A 19,274-nucleotide genomic window follows, 5' to 3' on the forward strand; every position below is an offset into this window, starting at 1 on the left:
TGCCAGGAACATGTGATGTCTGTAAACTTCAGAGGCCTGGAATCATCTGGAGGCCAGAGTTGGAAGTAGGAGAAAGGTTACATGCCTTCCAGCCGCACAGCAAGGCCAGTATGAATAAGGCAGTTACTGGCCAGTTGGGCCAGACACTCACAGGCCAGCTTCTGGCCTGGCTTTCAGCCACTGGGAAAGCTGTAGCCAGCCCTGGCAGGCCAGCTGGTCTCTGAACTGACAGGCAGGCTGGTCCATGTGTGGAGCACCCCTTCCTCCTGCCTGGATGGGGCTCCTCCAGGCCACAGACCTGGCTGTGCTAATAGTTTTGAGTTTGCTGCTGTGTTCTGAGAAGCAGAGCAGAGGATCTGGCTGGACAGGGTTCTGACAGATGTGCGGCCTCCCAGAATTTCAGCTAAGCTCCTGTCCTCACCTGGGGGCAAAGGCTCTCAGAGCAGATGCAGATGGAAGATACAGATGGCCCATCCTCCCGGAGGCCCAGCTGGGCCTATCCAGGCAGGCTGTGGCCAGGGGCCTGTAAAAGTATGTCCAGAGAGTACATGCTAACTAGGAAACAGGTCACTGGGTGACCAGCTTTTAAATGATTTATTTATTTTTATTTTATGTGCATTGGTGTTTGTGTGCATGTATGTCTGTGTGAAGGTGTTAGATCCCCTGAGGTGGAGCTACAGGCAGTTGTAGGCTGCCATGTGGATGCTGAGAATTGAACCCAGGTCCTCTGGAAGAACAGCCAGTCCTTTTAACTGAGTCATCTCTCCAGCCCTGACCCAGTCATAAGGTGTCCTAGTTAACTTTAGTTGTCAATTTAGCAACAGCCTAGAGTCATCTGAGAAGTCTTAATCCAATAACTGTGGATTATCAGGTTGGTCTGTGGGTATGTCTGATTATCTTATTAATCAATGAAGGAGGATCCAGCCCACTGTGGATGCTACCATTCCTATGCAAGTGGTCCCAGGCTGTATGAATCAATGGAGGAGGGCCAAACCCACTGTGGGTGTCACCATCAAGTGGTCCTGGGCTATGTAAGAAAGCTAGCTAAGCATGAGCCTGTGGGTGAGTCAACTAGCAGTTGTAACCCATGGTTTCTATCAAACTCCTGCTTGAGTTCCTACCCTGACTCCTCTCAGGGATGGACTGTGACCTGGAAGGTGAAATAAAACCTTCCCACCTCCAAGCAGTCTTGCGTGATGTGTTACTCTTTCGGCTCTTTGGGGGGGGGGGGCTGGAGCACCACTCAGCTCCCAAATAAATCACACATGGAGGCTTATTCTTAGTTATGAATGTCTGGCCTTAGGTTGGCTTGTTTCTTGCCAGCTTTTCTTAATCTAAATTATCCCATCTATCTTTAACCTTGGGACTTTTATCTTTCTCTATTCCTGTGAACCTTCTTTCCTTCTTACTCCGTTTCTGGCGTGTAGCTGAGTGGCTGGGTGACTGGCCCCTGATGTCTTCCTCTCCTTGTTCTTCCTCTTCCTCATTTCTCCTCCTATGAATCCTCTCTGCCTGCCAGCCCCGCCTATCCTTGCTCCTGCCTCAGTATTGGCTGTTCAGCTCTTTATCAGACCATCAGGTGTTTTAGACAGGCACAGTAACACAGACACAGAGTTAAATGCAGCATAAAAGAGTGTAACACATCTTTCCATCATTAAACAAATGTTCTACAGCATAAACAAATGTAACACATCTTAAAATAATATTCTACCACAAAGTAGCTTTTGGCCAAGGTGGTTTGTTTTTGTCTCCCCCCCACAGCAACAGAAAGGAAAGAACACAAGGCCTCCTGCCCTCTCACCTCCTTACCCCCAAGCCAAGGTGCCCTCAAGCTTCCAGACCAGCAGGGCTCCAAAAAGCACTTTCGGAGAGCCTGGCCTAAGTATCTGCCAACCTCAGAAAACTCAACAAACGTGGGAACAACCAGTTAGCGAGGACCTGTCATCTAATAGTGTGGTATTGTGGTTGGGTTGGGTGGGGGACTCAGTTATTAATAGGCAGTAGATCCAACTTTTCAAAGTTTGCCTTGCCAGGCACGATGACACACACCTTTAAACTCATCATAGCAGGACAGAGGCAGGTGGATATCTGTGGCCAGCCTGGTCTACACTGATTTCCAGGACAGCCAGGGCTATCAAATGAGACCCTGTCTCAAACAAAATAAAGCAAAACCAAAAATTAACAAAAGGTATCTTAACTGAAGATACATAATTCTGTACCCAAACTGCTCTTATTAAGGTTTGCAATTTCGCCAATTATAATGAGTTTTGTCTTACCCCGAAACTACATTTCCATCCAGGAGGACCCATCCCAGACAGCTACAGATTTTTCTGGAACAGTAGACTGCTTTGCGTTTCCTAGAATTTTGTGTGAATGGGACCATTCAGTAAGTTCCCTTTGTGGTCTGACTTAACTCCTCACACTCAAGGCCCCTTGAGTGATGTCAGTTTATTGTTCCTTCCCTCATGGCTGTGTAGTAGTCCACTGTCTTCTTCGGCTCCCGATGGCTCAGTTAGCTACTGCAGGGGCTGGAACTCCAAGAGAGCCTCCATTTGGGAGAACTGTTATCATTTGACCTGTTGGTGGTTCTCTGGAAACCCTATTTGCAAGGCTGCTTTTGCTTGAACCAACTTGAAGGTCACCCACTATTCCCCAAGGGACTTTTGTTAAAAAATATTTTGAAGTGGCTTGATTTCATGACTGAGAGAGCAGACACTAGGCTAACCAAGGAGCTTAAAGGAAGATGAGATGGTTCAGTGAGTGAACACACTTGTCGTGCAAACTTGAGGACCAGAATTCAGTTACTCAACACCCACGTAAATGTTGGGTGGTTATAGGGATCCACTGTAACCCCAGGGCTCAGAAAGAAGATACAGGAGGTCCCTGGAGCATGTTGGCTAGCTAATACGATACCCCAAATAGCAAACTCTAGATTCAAGTGAGAGACTTTGCTCTCAGTATACAAGGTGGAGAGCTAAAGACATGTTATCAACTTCTGGCCTCTACATATACAAGGCATAGGTGCTTGCGTATCATTCTCACATGGGTGCCCCATACATTCAAACACACCTCCCACACACCATATTCACATGTAAAAAATAGAAGCTAACAAGGGAACACTGGACAATGAATGGGCATGGGTGCTTTGCAAAGCTCAACCAAGGTCTGGGGACCTGGAAAGTCAAACACATTCACAAAGGCACATGATCAGGGAAGGGCCCTGGGAGGCCCTGGGATCCCACCTCTAGCTGACCTCTGGCCCTGAGCCAGGAGAAAGCGAAGGCTAAGTGGAGTTGTTCATAGCTTACCCATGTGACAGTGAGCTGTGCTCCCCACAGAGCTCCTCGGCAAAGACTTTGGTGTCTACCTGAAGGCCACCACCGAGCTAGTGAGCAAGATTCAGCACACAGAAGTGCACAGCACAGAAGCGGCTCAGAGAAGCCACTTGGCAAAGAGATACAGCAACAATGAGAAGGGGGCGGATCTCATCCTAGAGGTGTTACACCATATTACAATCTAAAGGCAGTATGAAAAAAAAAAAAGACAAAATATGAAAAGAAATGAGAAAGTATGGCCCACACACAGGTTGGAAACATTAGGGCTTTCTTGGGCTTTCCCAGACATGGGGCTAATTAGACAATTCTTTAAGTAACTACTTTAAATGAGTTCAAAGGGACCAGTGAGATGGCACAGTGAGTTCAAAGCGCCTGCTACACAAACTTGATGACCTGAGTTCTATTCCGGATCCCATGGTAGCCTTCTGACTCCTGAAAGTTGTTCTCTGACCTCCACATGTACACTGTGGCACATGAACACCCACATTCACACATGCGTGTACACAAAGACACAACACAATTCTGTAAAACTTAAAACATTTAAGTTCAAAGAAATAAAGGGAAACACCTGAAAAAAATTTGATGGTATGGCAATGAGATTTCATCAACAGCACAGGTGTGTGTGTGTGTGTGTGTGTGTGTGTGTGTGTGTGTGTGTGTGTGTGTACTTGTGGTATCCAGGGCATGCATTGTGCAGAGGTCAGAGTCAGACATCAGGTATCTTCCTCCATTGCCCCCCACCTTTCATTTGGAGACAGGGTCTTACTGAATCAGATCTTCCATGCAGCTGGACTGGTTGGCTAGCAACTCCCAGGGATCCTTGGGTCTCTCTACCTTCCCAGCACTGGGATTATAGTCACAGGTTGCAGAACTCCTGAGGATCCAAACTCTGATCCTCATGCTTACAAGGTAGACACATATCTTACCAACTTAGCCACCTCCCCAGCCTCACCAACAGTCTGTCTGGATGCCCAGAGCTCCTTGGCACTTTCCTCCTAACTATTTACCCTTTGAAAGCTGCTTGAACATGATTGCCAGGTTGAGAGACAGGCTGCGGAGGCTCTTTAAGTCTCCTTAGCAGCTAGCCAAGGCCCCTGAGAGCTATGACAGAGGCAGTGGAGGAGTGATGAGACACAAAGGGATGCTGGGAAGTATTTATTGGACTGGGCATTTGCTGACTGAAGGGTGGGCTCCCATAGAATAAAAATGGAAAAAGAGGCAGCTATCAGGAGAGGGTAGACATTGAGAAGGGCTCTTCATTTTCCCATGAAGGCTCTGGGGATGAAGAGATGACAGCCTTGTCTGTGGCTGTGTGACAAGTATGATCCCTGGGGAGAAATGGAGACGATGACTTTATCCATTTATGCTCTGTTTCTAGACTCTAAGGCGGAGCTGATAATGGACACAGGCTTCTCTCTCTTCCCTGGGGACTTCCTGGATAGAGGCTGCTGGCCCCGGGAGCACTGCCATCCTCCAGAGTCCTGATTCAGCCTTCAGTGCTTCATGTGGGCCCCTGGTAACCGTACCAGTGCAGGCTGCTGGGCACAGCTGTGCAAAAGTTCACTCTCTCACTATTCTCCTATATGACACAGACATGGTGGGGGAGGCCAGGGAAGAATCTAGCCTGTTTGGCGTGAACTACAGCAACTCAGGGACCCGAGGCTCAAGGAGGCCAGACGAGGGCTGTGGCAACCAGGGCTTCTACCTGGGCCACCTCCCTGCATAGCCGAGCCAAGCCCCTGGTAGAATGAACACAGGCATCATCTGCCTTGGGCAGAGGGTCACCCTAGACACTATCTAGGCTAGGAAGTAGGAAGGTGGGCTGCTCATCTGGAAATGAGATCTGTGACTTCCAATGCTCCAGAGAAACAGCAGGAGCTATATAACTGATAGGGATAGATGACAGATATCAGTAATAGATCAACTGATAACCAGACAAGCTATTTATTCATACTCATGTGTAGACAATCTCTTGTTGTTAAAAAGTCTTTCTACAGGGGAGACACAAATAATGTCTTTCTCCTAAGGCCCCAATCACACCCACCAAAATTCACTCTTGTGAGTTTATTGGGCTTCCTCAGAGCACTGGAGAGGGGTTTCTTATAGGAGTGAGAGTGCTCCTCCTACAGGATGCCACACTAGAAAGTCTTCATCCAGTAGGGTGGCAGCTTTTCCATACCTGCAGAGATGGAGCTCCCTCTTACTATATACTCTAGCTCTGCCCCAAGGTCACATGACCTCCCCACCCCTCTGTGAGAGAAATAAACAGGCAATAATCCCATCTGGGTGATGGTTTGAGAGTGGGCAGAGGACAGCCCTGTGTCTCCATACAACCATATATAGTTAGTTATCTTCCACTGTTTCTTTAATGTGCGTGCAAACACACACACACACACACACACACACACACACACACACACACACACACACACACACGTACGTGTAAGAGGAAGTAAGGGTGGGGACCACAGAATTATTCAGGCAGAGAAGGTCTACCAACACTCATTTGCTTACTGGAGACCCAGGGGAGCTAATGCAGTCTCAGTCTGGAGACTGTATGTGGGGGTCCGGTAAGGGAATGGGTGGGGGTGGGGAGGTGGAAAAGGCAGATCAGTGGAGCAGTGGTATCTGAGGGCAGGAAAAAGGGTTACACCAGCCTAAGAGAGAGAATGGATCACTCCTTCCTTTCCCTCATTCTAATCAGGCTCTCAAAGGGTTGGATGGTGCAAGCCCAGGTTGGTGAGTGGTGTCTTCCTCATTGGTCCAGGGATTCAAACGCTGCTACAGATATATTTCCTGCTGTAGTGCAGTGACAGTCTCATGTGGCCCAGACTGGCCTTGAACTCACCATGTACTGAGGTTGGTCTTGAACTGCTGGTCTTCCTATCTTCACCTCCCAAGTGCTGGGATCACAGGCATGCCACCATATCTCCAATACTCATCTCTTCAAGAAACAATTTCACAGAGGCTGCCAGAAGTGAAGTTTTGCCAGATTCCTGGGAATTCTTAGCCTCCTCCCACCCCTTTGTCAATTTAGTACCCACACTCATTACCCTAAACCACACTTCATCTCCAAAGACATGCCTTGTCTCATACAGCCCCAAACACCCCAATCCTCTCCCCCAGGAGTGATGCACACTCTTCTAATAATCCACATTTTAAATACTGTGATGTGCAAGTACAATTCTCACATATTGATAAAAGTCTCTCCGTCTTACGCTGTATGGGAAGGGGATAAGCAAGAAGAGAAAACAAAGATTTGCATCATGCATAGATCTATGCACAGCTGTATTTATAACAAAGAGGAACTATGGCAGTCATATACAGGACATGGCCTGTAATCATGGAATACTTTTTTTTGAGGCAGATAGATACCACTGTGAGTAGGGAGGCCGTAGTCACTGGGGATGGGGAGTCACCTCTCTCCAGCTTAGTCAATCTTCACACATGTCCTCATTCCAAAGTACAGACTCCCGTGTCCCCAAGGCAATATCTTTACATTAATAGACACCCTTCATGGTTGTACCTCAGTCACAGGATGAGGCGCTCCATCTGATGTCCAGCCAAGGAAATCTGCTGCTGTAGGAGACACAGCTCCTACCAGCCCAGACCTAGGAGCTCTGAGTCTACATGGCACCTGAACTAGGTCTCTGGACCCCAGAACACATCTTTCTCTTCCATCGTTTTATCCCTTAAGACCAAACAAACACCATTCTATTTCTTGGCTTTTCAAGTTGTCTAAAAGTCCTGTAGTTAGTTGCAGCTCTTTGATTAGAAGCACTTACTAGGAATGTCCAGTGGTTAAGATTTTCCACATCCCTATTCACAGTTCATGCTTCTACCAGTGTTCATTACTATGGGGATGGTGGAGGCAGCAGTATCTTGATTCCATTAGATAGCCTACTCCAGAAACTCTTCTGCCTTAGGACCTTCTCTGTGGTTATCTTAGGGAAGACCTCCAGCTGCCTTGTCATAGAGCTGTGAAGTTCATTCTGGTAGCTGATGGAGTTTTCTTTCTCCTTTCCTTCCTTCTTTCTTTTTTCCTTTTTTTGGATGTTACATTTGTATTTGGTTCATAGATTTGAAATGGGTAGCAGTTACAGGAGTTCAGGGTCAGGAGTCATGTGCTCAGAGTGCAGGGTCAGTGGTCACGAACACAAGACAGAGTAGACCTGAGCACAATCTGGTTTGACCCCAGGAGGCAGAGGACAAGGATCAAAGCCTGGCTGCACTGGTGGTGACCTCAGGTGGGATGAGAATGTCACTAACAGGATGACAGTCACAGACTCCTTTCCTGGAGCACATGGAGCCACGGGAATAAAGAGCAAGGCGCATCCTCTCAGCACTCCCAAGGTGCAGCTAGTTCTCCACATGTGGGGATCCACTTGGCCTTCTTCTGTGATGCCCTCCCAGCCGGGCCTGTTGACCCCTTGACACTGCCCTTCCCTGAGCCATTCTTTCAGGTATCTCTTAGCAATCCCCATTTACTAGACAGTTTTCACTCAGCCTGAGTCAGAGCTGAGTGAGGAGGGAGCCAACAGCAGCACTGGAGGCTGGAAGAAGGGCTAGCACAGGGTAACTGCTGTCAACTCTGCTCCCCAAGCCAGACCCGAGCCACCGAGTCATCAGTAGTCCCAGCTGTGGGCACGGACTGGACTCCCAGCCTAAGGATGAAAGTGGGAAAATACATAGAAATCACAGGAAATCTTCCAGGGGAGTTGGCTTCATTAACTGCATCATGTTAGTTAAAAGCATATTTTATACATGGTGTTGCATGCGTATAATCCCAGGGCTGGAGAGGCTGAGGCAGAAGACTTAGTTCAAAGGCAGTCTGAGTTTAAAAAAAGAAAAAAAATGCTGGGCTGTGGTCATGCATGCCTTTAATCCCTGCACTTGGGGAGCAGAGCTTTGAGTCTGAAGCCACTCTGGGCTCCATAGCAAGTTCCAGGTTAGTCAGGGCAAAGGAAAAGGATGAAGGAGTCACACTGAATAACAAGAGCTGACATTGAGTGAAATAGACATATAAAATTCAATCCCTTTAGTTTAAAACACATTCAATTATACAATTAAAACGAGTAAAATTTATTTTGTAAAACAAAATATAAAATAGTGTTAAATGACCCGTATCCCGTATCTTAGAAAACCAGATATTTTGTTCACATACTTCATTAGAATATTTTTACCTAAGTATAGAGCTAACAATCCTACTCATACAAATGACCTATTCTATAGTTCCCTGAACCTAAAGAGACCCGCAATTGTATTTGTTACAGGATTTGTTATAAAATTACATTGAAAAGTTCATTTTAAATATTTAGTGTGTACAAAACATTCCCCTGCCACAGTGATGTAAATCCATGAGGGCTTTCATGAGAGCACTTGGTAGCTAAGCTTGAAAGTTCTGAAACACAGTACTCTCGGAAGTAGGCCAACTTCTGGGTGATCACTGGCTCACGATGACAGCTGTGACACTGCATGGGCACAGCTTGCTGACACTCGCATACACACCTCATATAGTAGCTGCAGCTGAGTCCTCCCTCCATTAGCTCCACTCAGGGCACAGAAACCCCTATGGTGGCGACAATCTCAAGAGCGGGCGGCTCTGATGCTTGAGATGGCTTTTTGCTAGGGAACACTTGCTTGTGTTTGGGAAAATGTATTCTACCTGGTTGGTCCACATTATCAAAAATAACTTAACTTCTTCTCTGGGGAGGGTTTTTCAAAGCAGATCTTCCTGATCGCCCCCACTATCTGTACACAGACACCATACATACATACATACATATATATATATATTATATTTATATCAGACATGTATGTACACATTTACAGGCAGACCTTCAAAAAGATATTGCACTTATATACAACGCAGCTTTTAACTCAACTAACTTCACACTGTCACCCACTCAGGTTCTTCATAAGAAAGGCAGTTGGTATGTCCAAGGAAGTTGCAAGGAAGATTCTAGGAACGCACCCTATTTAGTAAACATCAGATGAGGAGAGGTGGAGGGAGAGGGCTCAATCCTTTATTGCTCAGGGCTAGGCCTACTCCCCAAGGCAGCTGGAGTTAGATTGAGGCCAGGCAAGAACACAGAGTCCTCAAAGACAAGCTATTATTGCCTTCCCGACTTTTGCCAGCCAGCAGCCCACCACTATAGTGGACATAGGCAGATCTCCCTATAGGCAGATTTGGTAAGTAACGTAGCAGATAACCCAAAGGTTCCCACGGTCTGTTCTATCCGGTACAAGGTTCTTAGAAACTCAAACACAACAACGCATGATTTCTATCACATGGGAAACAGCAACACAGCATGCTACACGCAGCGCCATCTCCTATGTGAAAGGTTCCTTCCCTGATATTCAAGGTGTTGGCAGGGTGAGTGCCAGGGCTCCTCAGCTGGCCAAACTATAAGTTCTATGGAACACTTTCATGGAATTCCCATACCTGAGGGCTGAGCACCCCACACTTTAAATCTCTGTCAGGGTGAGCTTGTATGACCCACCAGCTTCTTCAATGTGCAGCTGGAAGGTGTCTTCATTGGAGTAGTGTTTCACGATGTTGTCGTCCATGTTCACCAGGATCCTGGACAAAGACAGGACATGAGTCCCCACCATCCTACTTGGGTGTGGAGGCTTGGATTTGCTTGTTAGCTGGGTATTGAGTGGCTGTGACTTGTGGGGACATTGTTACACCCTCTTATGCTGTGACTGCCTCATTCAGAAGATGAAGAGCCCCACGGTGCCTATGGCAAGGACCAATGAGAACCAGGTAGGGAGGAAACCAAGTTCAGGATCCCAGTGGTGGAAGCAAGAGGCAGACAGGAAACACTGCCTGTTTTACCACATCCGGCCTGGATGTTCATGCACTAAATGGTACCCAATATGGGCTGTTCTACGTTAGAATCAGTAGAACTCATCTTCATGGAGTCCCAGCCACCTGACTGATTATCCTTCCTGGCAAGCCACCCTCAACATTCAAACAAAGCAGTAAAGCTTAACCCTTCCTGTTAGATTCATCTAGAAAATTCCAATTAGCATTTGGTTTAGAAATAAGACAAATACGCTGCTTATTCATGCCAAAGAGCATAAACACTTCAACTAAAACGCAACTAAAAATTGTAATTTACTGGGGCCAGCAAGATGGCTCAGCGACCTGTGTTCCACCCTTGGTATCCACGTGGTAGAAGGAAAGAACTGACTCCTGAAAATTGTTCTCTGACCTCCACAAGTGCACTATGACATAGACATGCACACAAATAAAATACACTAAAAATTAATTTCTGAGCAAGAAGCAATTTTCTATAGCTTGAAAATACAACCTACAGTAGGGCATTCAAGAAGAAAGAGAAAAGGCATAACTGGATTGAATCACAGCTCTACATCACCAAACCATAGGACCACGGAACTCCACATCATCTGACCACAGGACCACAGAGCTCCACATCACCAGACCACAGGATCACAGAGCTCTAAATCAGCAAACCACATGACCACGGAGCTCCACATCAGCAAACCATACAATCATGGATCTCCATAATCACCAAACCACAGGACCACGGAACTCCACATCACCAGACCACAGGACCACGGAGCTCTACATCTACAAACCACATGACCACAGAGCTCCACAATCATCAAACAACACAACCATGGATCTCCACAATCACCAAACCATAGGACCACGGATCTCTAGATCAGTAGACCACATGACCATGGAGCTCTACATCACCAAACCACATGATTACGTATAAGCCCTTCCTCCTCTGAGCCTGAGACACCTCACTGATAAACACTAAAACTCATCTCAAAAACACGAGGTGGAAACTAGGTGAGTGGTGTGGGATGTGTCCAGGCTCACACCTGGCTGGTGATGGGAAAGGAGGGCCCTGACATCCTTAAATCAGCTTCATTGTACACCCTGGAGTGTGGAGTCACTTCACCACTGCCAGACACAGAAAAAAAAAAAACAAACTGATCAAATTTTATAAGAAAAAGAAGGCAAGGCATGGTGGTTTACACCTACACTCCATGCACTGGGGAGCCTGAGACAGGAGTATTGCCATGAGTTCAGGCTAGCCTGGGCTACAGAGTGTGACCCTGAATCACTCTTCCACTTTCTCTCACACAAATAAAAGCAGAAAGCCAAGCTTTAACATATGAATTTTCATGGCTGCTTCTGGACTGCCTGCCACTGAAAGCATATGACATCAGTGCTATGGACAACTGTCTTCAGGTCATTACTCACCCTTTTTTGCACTTCTTAAATATTTTCCCAATCTTCTCATGGGGGACATCATACTTGTCTGAGATCTAGAAGAACAGAGAATAAGAATGCTGTTGTCAAAGTTTTAAAAAACAGCCACACCTCTGGTGTGTGTGTGTGTGTGTTTTGAGACAAGGACTTACTATAGCCAAAGCTGGCCTTAAATTTGGAATTCCTCCTGTCCTGCTCCACTCCCCTCCCTCCCCAATATTGGGTTTTTCTGTGTAGCCCTGACTGTCCTAGAACTTATTCTGGAGACTAGGTTGGCCTCAAACTCAGAGATTCGCCTGCCTCTGCCTCCTAATTGCTGGAATTAAAGGTGTACGCCACCACAGCCCATATTTCAGCCTCCTGCTTTTAAAAGACGCCTGAACAAAGAGAATGTAAAGATTCAGACTATGTCCCAGCAGGGGGAGGGAGAGGGCTGGTGTTTCCCCTAATTAATTCAGATGTCAGCAAGACAATTGACTGAAAGAAACATCTGTAGGACCATGTGACAAGGCTTGGTTTTGTGATTCAGAGGCCTTGTGTGCACAGAGTGGCTTTAGTTCCCCGTGACAACTCCTTGACTTGTTTGCCACCACCTCTGCTCCATCCAGGAGTCAATACTGCGTCAGCTTTGCTCACTGAAGCCATGGTGCACACCAGGCCTACCCCGTGCAGGAAACGCTGCTGGCATGTATTCATCCTTGAGAGTCATGGACAGGTCACATGATATTAAGTCAAAAGTTTGTACCATCATTAAAGAATGCAAAATCCAACATGGCGGACATGCCTGTGATCCCAGCACCCAGGAGGCTAATGCTGGAAGATCACTGAGCTGAGGCCAATCTAAGCATGGAGGATCACATGGAGGGATGACGGGACCCACTGTCACCTCATTTGACTTATGCACCGTCATTAGACTTTCTGTATCTGAACATTTACCTGTGGATTTCTAGCTTATTTCATTGTCTTCTGTCTTCCTATCTGAGCAGACTACTCCTTTGGGGATTGTGTCATTTACTCTGGTAGCTCCAGCGCCTACAATGGCACCTGGACAAAGCTGAGTGTGGTGGCCCATTCTAAAATCCCAGCAATGGGGAATCTGGGGCCAGAGTGGGCTAGTGAGTTCTAGACCAGCCTGGACTACACAGCAAGACCTGAGTTTTGTGTGTTTGTTTTTAAAAGTCTTTTTAAGTGGGTTCGGCATACTGCAGTTGCCAAAGGAGCTAAGGGGCATTTTCTAGTCCAATTTCAATTATGCATTACTTTGAGATCAAAATTTCTGTGGTTTGTAAGGACTGGTGGTGGGTCCTCCCATGCTTCTCTTACTGACACCCCCATGGGGACATGTGCACAGCTGAGTGCAGCCCTCTGTAAGCTCCTGGGATTGGTGGCCCTCACAGGTCACACCACTACATCCTCTCAGATGTATTCTGGATAAGGTCTGTCATGGTTGGCAAAGACAAGGAAGGTGCAGAGGCAGACTGGGGCCCCAAGGAGGAGCAGAGGTGAACTGGGAGTTGGAGTTTTTGTTTGGGGACAGGTTTATCTCAAATTCTCATGTTTCTGTCCTAGCTTCTAGAGTTCTGGAAATTACAGATGTTGCTCCCAAGTCCAACTGAACAACTAGTTTATGGATGACATTTTAAAGGCTTTACTATTGTCAACTTCTACGTGGTTTGCTACATGAATTTTCTTTTAATCAAGAATATAAAAGTTAGGGCTGGAGATAAGGCTCAGAGGTTAAGAGCACTGACTGCTTTTCCAGAGGTCCTGAGTTCAATTCCCAGCAACGACATGGTGGCTCACAACCACGTTGAATGAGATCTGGTGCCCTCTTCTGGCATGTAGGCAGAACCCTGTATATATAATAAATCTTAAAAAAAACATAAAAAAAATATAAAAGTTAAACTGCCCCCTAGGCCATCACAAATGGAATTCAGCAGGACACAAATGACAGAGGGATCCACCTACCAACTCCAGGCTGGTCATAAGGATAGACAGACCTGCAGTCAAGCAAGGATGCCCAAGGCACGTCAGATGCACGCAGCGCTACAGGCATACAAAGGATGGCTGGGAAAGAGGTCAAGGTTCCAGCATGACAGAAGAATCAGGTTGCCTAATAAAATGCTTCAGGGGACTGTGAGGCCCCTTCAATGTCACAGAGGGACCATGGTGCATGTCCTACTTACTGCTTCCATCAAGCCCTTCAAAGACGGGGACTTGAGCATCAGGGCATCAAAGACCTCTTCTGACTCCTTTCGGACATACAGCAGCACTGAGTAAGGGCCAGGGAGGAAAGAGTTAATTCGCATAAGTGAAATTCATGAAAACGGCCACAGGTACTAAAGATGGCCAGACACAGTCCCACAAGGGACAGCAACATACGCCACCACAGTGTGAGCCCCAGGACCCAGCTGCAGCTTCCCCTGAACTCTGCTTCTCCCCATACCCTGCAGGGGTGAAGGCAGAGAAGCCAAGTTCATGAGCTCACTGCTGGCTAAGAGTTCCCATCTATCCCTGGGACCCACACACCTCTCTTCGGCTCTTCTGTCCGGGTCATCTTAGCAGGTGGAGGAACTAGAAAGTCATCTTCGGTTCCGAATGGCCCCCTTTTCAAGACAGACCTGTGGGTGAGTCAAAGCACAGTTAGGTCATGCCCTTCAACTGTGATGAACTGCATGGGCAGTCACGGCACTTCAGACTTAAACTCCTTTCATCCTTTATGTGTTCCAAGCCAGATGACAACCTGGGCAGAGCTCATTAGGCTTAGGCCACCCAAATGACATGCTGGATGGGCTCCATAGCTAGACATGCTTCCATCAACTCAGCACTAAGCATAGGAAAGCAGAGACAGACCTGCTGTGACACAAGACACACCTAGGCGGGCAGGCTGCCAACCTGTGTTCGGCTTTAAGGAATCATGGGTTTTATGTCACAGGTCAGGAGACTCTCTCTACAAGTTGTGTCAGGTGGATAGTTGTGCCCAAAATGTCTGGTCTAAGCTGCAGGAAATTCCAAGCCCATAGGTAGGACAGTCTATTAGAAGGCTTGGGTGACAATCACAGTGTAGCTTCTAATGGCTTCCATGGAAATACCAGGGGAGAATGGACAAGGAGCCTGAGAAGAAAGTTCTCAGGTCTGAGCCACAGCTGGCAAAGACATGTGTTCTGGTGAGGGGCTGTGAAGTGAGCAAGGAAACAGAAATAAGGACAGCGAGTGCTTTTTCAGAACAGGCCTCGAAGTATCAGTTCACCTCAGCTCCTCGGTCATTAACAGGCACTTGGTAAAGGCGCCTGCAGGAGCCATGTCTGAGACACCATGAATGGAACTGGTGGCACAGGCCTAGTGGCAACAAATGTGGGCTGGGAGCCAGTCAGAGAGGAGGGAAATCAGAAAAAGAGCCAAAAGAGGCAGGCGTGGGGGCTTGTGCCTACAATCACAACACTCAGAAGCCTGAGGTGGGAGCTGCTCCTGAGCCAGATGCCAGGCTGGGCCATGCAGTGAGTCCTAGGCCAGCCTGGGCCAGGGTATGGCCCTGTCTCAAAAGCCAAAACCAAAACTGAGATGCAAGGAAGACAAAGGAAGCCACCAGCAGCTGCGCTCCATCTCCATCTTTTCATCTCCATGCACTTTTGTGTGAGCAGAAAAAGAAATGACCACATCAGACCCTACTATTCCTTCAAAATTCAGTCCCGAAGCCATCATGAAGGATAAGCTAGGCTGGGGTCTGCATAGGCTGTGGATATACTAACAGCAGGGGACTGCGGCACACAGGGCCCAGGGGGATAAGCAGGCTATCTACAGAGAGGAGCATCGAGACTTCAGAGGGACATCTGGGATCCCTTGTCCTGGGTTCTACACACTGCCTCCCCTATGGGGAACCAGTGTTTCTTAAAGACTGGTTCTGTGGCTGGCCAAGGAAAGCACTGAATGCAAGTCAAAAGCAGCAGGGCTGCTCCAAGGGACAGGAAGCCCTGTGTCAACACAGGCAATCAGTGAATCCCTGTGAGAGGAAGGGATAGGCTACAGCTTAAAGTGAGAGACAGAGCCCAGTACTAATATTAATGAGTGAGAAAGTTGGAAGTTTGGAGGTGAACAAGGTATTTACAGGGTACAGCACACTGTCTCCACAGAGTAGACAAAAGGGAAGAAATCTAAGCAGAGGTTTAGTTGTGTGGTCACTATGGTCACAGGAATGAGATAAACTGAGTGGGGTGTCAAGGGAAGGAGATATCAGAGGGCAGTGTTGCCATAAGCAGTCCTGCCAATACACACATCTGGAGTGCGCAGTGAGGCCTCAACTGCAGGCTGAAAGTTTAGTCAAAGCAGGCTATCCCAGACTGAAGTGGTTAAAGACACACCACCAGGGAGGCTCTGAACAGAATCTGGCCTTGCGTAATGGTGTTACCGTACAACCAGTGAGACCTGAATGGGGATTGCCATTGAGCCAGCAGTGTTCCCTTCCACATTGTGGGATATAAGCGAGGTCCCTGTTAATAGGAGACAGACACTTGATATTCAGGAATGGTGAGGCTCTGGGTCAGCTCTGAGGGGTCTTGCTATGATGTCCTGGCCTGGGACTCACTGTGTAGTCCAGGATGGCCTGAATCCACATCTTCCTGCATCATCCCACAAGCGCTAGGATGGCAGGTAGGTGCCACCACACCTGGCCGAGAAACTTAAGCTCAGCACTGAGGAAAACAAGTTCTTTGAATTGTTTCTACATTTTTGGTGAGTTTGAATTGATTAGATTAAAACAAAACATCAACCTTACCCTTCACCTTCCAGTTCTTCAGAGGGGATGGAAAGAACCTAAAGCCAAAAACACAAGATTCAGATTGCTTTCCAAACTTGTTCAGATATTTCAGATGGTAAGTAAATTTGTCCCAAAATGGAGATAATTTTGAATGTGACCAGCCTAATACCAAACCCATCCTCTAAAAGACACAATCCTGTAGTCACATCTTTCAACACCCAGATTTCTACAGTTCTCTTCAACTTCGCTGACTCAGGGGCTGGTCTCTGTGGCCTGAGACCAAACCTGATGGAGACTGGCTGATGTAAACATTTAGTGAAATGACGTCCCACTCATTCAGTCACTCACTGTGTGTGGCTCCTTCTGCAACAGAATGGCAGAATGGGATAGCCCACAGGGGACGACACAAATCACCAAAGTCTGAAGCATTCATCAGCCCCTTTACAGAAAAACCTTGCGGACTCCAGCTCGCCCTGAGGTTCTCACTAGAATCAGAGTATTGGCAACACCTCTGAAAACTCATTAGTCCCTTACAAATCTTTCCACTAAGTGCATGGCAGGGTCTCTTTTATGAATTTACCAGACCTCAGTATAAAAAGAAAAGCCACATTCTCCTGAAACTCCTGAACCACAAAGCAGGGTGTGGCTGGCTTTTAAATTTAACATGGGTTGAGCCCGGCGTTGGTGGCACACACCTTTAATCCCAGCACTCGGGAGGCAGAGGCAGGTGGATCTCTGTGAGTTCGAGGCCAGCCTGGTCTCCAGAGTGAGTGCCAGGATAGGTTCCAAAGCTACACAGAGAAACCCTGTCTTGAAAAACAACAACAACAACAAAAATTAGCATGGGTTGCCAAGACATGGCTGTAGAGCACATGGCACATGTCAATGACATCAACATATGGGAACTATAAGAAGCGGCCTTCTGACACAGGTGTCACCCAAGCTGAACTTACAAGACCACAGACTCAAATTCCAAATGTGATGCTACTCTTAACACCTTTCAATGAGCTACAACATGAAAGAACACATGTGGAACTGAGGTTGACAGGTCCAGCATTGCATCTTCAGATCAATTTACCATTTACCATCTGATTGCATTGGGTATCATGTCACCATGACTGAAAGTTCCAGAGAGCTCACTGATTGGTCAAGGGCCACTGTGGTCTGACTATGAAAAATGTCACTGTTTTCTTTTTGCCAGATCTTGCAGCATCTCCCGGGAGGCTGGTACCTACATGACTGCCCCGCTGCAGGTTGGTAAAATGCACATCAGGGATGAAGAGGACAGGCTGGGTATCCAGATCCAGGAAAGGCTTGAACACTGTGATGTCCGTCCGTTTGTGTGAGGGAAGCAGTTGCACTTTAACATCAGAAACTGGGGAGCAAAAACAGAGGCCACCAAGAGATTATAGCTATGGGCTGACTGTGTGGGGGGCATGTCTTTTAATCCCAGCGTTTGGGAGGTGGAGGCTGCTCCATTTCTGTGACCTGGAGGCCAGTCTGGTGTACATAGTGTAGGGAGACACCCTAGCCCCGCCCAATAGTCCTGGGACAGGTACCAGGTGGACCCGGGACTCGCCCATAAGGGCGTGGTGAAGGAAAGCCGGGGTGACGTAAGGGAGCTTCTTAAGGGGCTGCACGTGGGGACCCTGGCCCCTTTTTGTTCTGGCCACGCTTGCTGGGTTCTATAACCTAGCTCTGGCCTGTGTTTTGGCTTGATGTCTTCTTGAATAAAGAGACTTGAATCAGTACACGTGGCGCCCAAGGAACTTCAACATAGTGAGCTAGAACCAGCATCAAAAAGAACCTGAGCCCAGGATAGCCCAAGACACTGGCTTGCAGTTCTGTAGGCAAGCTTCTGCCCTCCTCAGCAGCTGCTGGTGAAGACCTTAGTGCTGGCATTCGCCAGTTCAGTCTCTCCCCCATCCAGCCTGTACTCCCCAGGGTCCAGGCTGTGGCTAGCAGGTCTCCTGCCGCCACTGCCAGCCATTCCTGGGGACCTGGGGTCAGTGCACTTGCCTTTTCTCTTGCTTTGCTTTCGTTCTTCGTCCCTGATTTTCCGTTCAGCTCCCTGCAGACAAAGGAGACAAGAGTGCCGGTCAGGTCCACTGGGAACTACTAGGCTCTCTGGAAGTTAGTGCCATCACAGGGCTTGCCACACCTGTTTCTTCTTACAAGTCCACTCCTCTCACTGAAGTACATCATAAGCATGTATGGAAATGTCATATGGAACCCCCTTTCTACAATTAACATATCTAATAACACTTTCATAACTTCTTAAAATCATTTCTAGCTACATGAAATCAACCACAGGGAACATTTTAAACACAAATAAAGCAAAATTCCTGTTGATAACAGATGCAGCGAGGTTAAAGGTGAAGCTGGCCCACCAAAGGTGTGGGTACCTTTCCTCTTATCTCATATGAAAGGGCCATCAAAGACAAAAATAAAATTTAGCCCTATGAATATTCCCTGGGTGGCCAATGTCATCACAGAGAGCAACGGCTCTGTCCAAAGACATGGTGCCCATGAGTGACAGACACAATCAGGTATTGATGACAAAAACAAATGTCACTAATGGTCTTTGTGCTGTGTCCTGTAAAAGGACTTACCTGTGCCATGCATATCAACTGCACAGAGTGGCTGTATCATGCAACCGAGTCCACAAAAATATTCACATGAACTCTACTAGTGAAACCCATGACCTGAAATTGGGCACAATTTGGCACATTAACATGTAACATTGACTCAGTTTCCTTTGTCTAGTGATGCCGTCTCTGCACTGTGCAGACAGGTGACTTCACAGCTCCCCATCGAGGTAGGAACTGCTGGCTTATGTTCTGTCATATATACTCTCTAATAGGAAGGAGGAAGTGAAGGGCCTCTCATTGATCCTTGGCCTCATTACACAATAAGGATCGGCTTTGAAAAC

At 47.3% G+C, this 19,274-nt stretch overlaps 1 protein-coding gene across 3 annotated transcripts in view; it reads right to left on the minus strand.

The window, feature by feature from the left end:
* Window positions 1–6,593: 6,593 nt before the first annotated feature.
* Window positions 6,594–19,274, minus strand: part of Grhl1 (grainyhead like transcription factor 1) — a 49,363-nt gene continuing 36,682 nt past the window's right edge. For 2 of the 3 annotated variants that reach the window (XM_027424686.2, XM_027424688.2), the window contains exons 10-16: window positions 18,362–18,413; window positions 17,578–17,717; window positions 16,361–16,398; window positions 14,119–14,210; window positions 13,776–13,861; window positions 11,581–11,645; window positions 8,397–9,918 (exon numbers count right to left, since the gene is read on the minus strand). In XM_027424686.2, coding sequence (XP_027280487.1) covers window positions 9,804–9,918; window positions 11,581–11,645; window positions 13,776–13,861; window positions 14,119–14,210; window positions 16,361–16,398; window positions 17,578–17,717; window positions 18,362–18,413 — 588 coding nt within the window. In that variant the 3' untranslated portion in view covers window positions 8,397–9,803. Of the gene's footprint in view, window positions 8,000–8,396; window positions 9,919–11,580; window positions 11,646–13,775; window positions 13,862–14,118; window positions 14,211–16,360; window positions 16,399–17,577; window positions 17,718–18,361; window positions 18,414–19,274 lie in introns of those variants that run through there. The other variant, XM_027424687.2, reaches the window with a different exon arrangement.

This window comes from Cricetulus griseus, chromosome 7, assembly GCF_003668045.3.
Source record: "Cricetulus griseus strain 17A/GY chromosome 7, alternate assembly CriGri-PICRH-1.0, whole genome shotgun sequence".
NCBI lineage: Eukaryota > Metazoa > Chordata > Mammalia > Rodentia > Cricetidae > Cricetulus > Cricetulus griseus.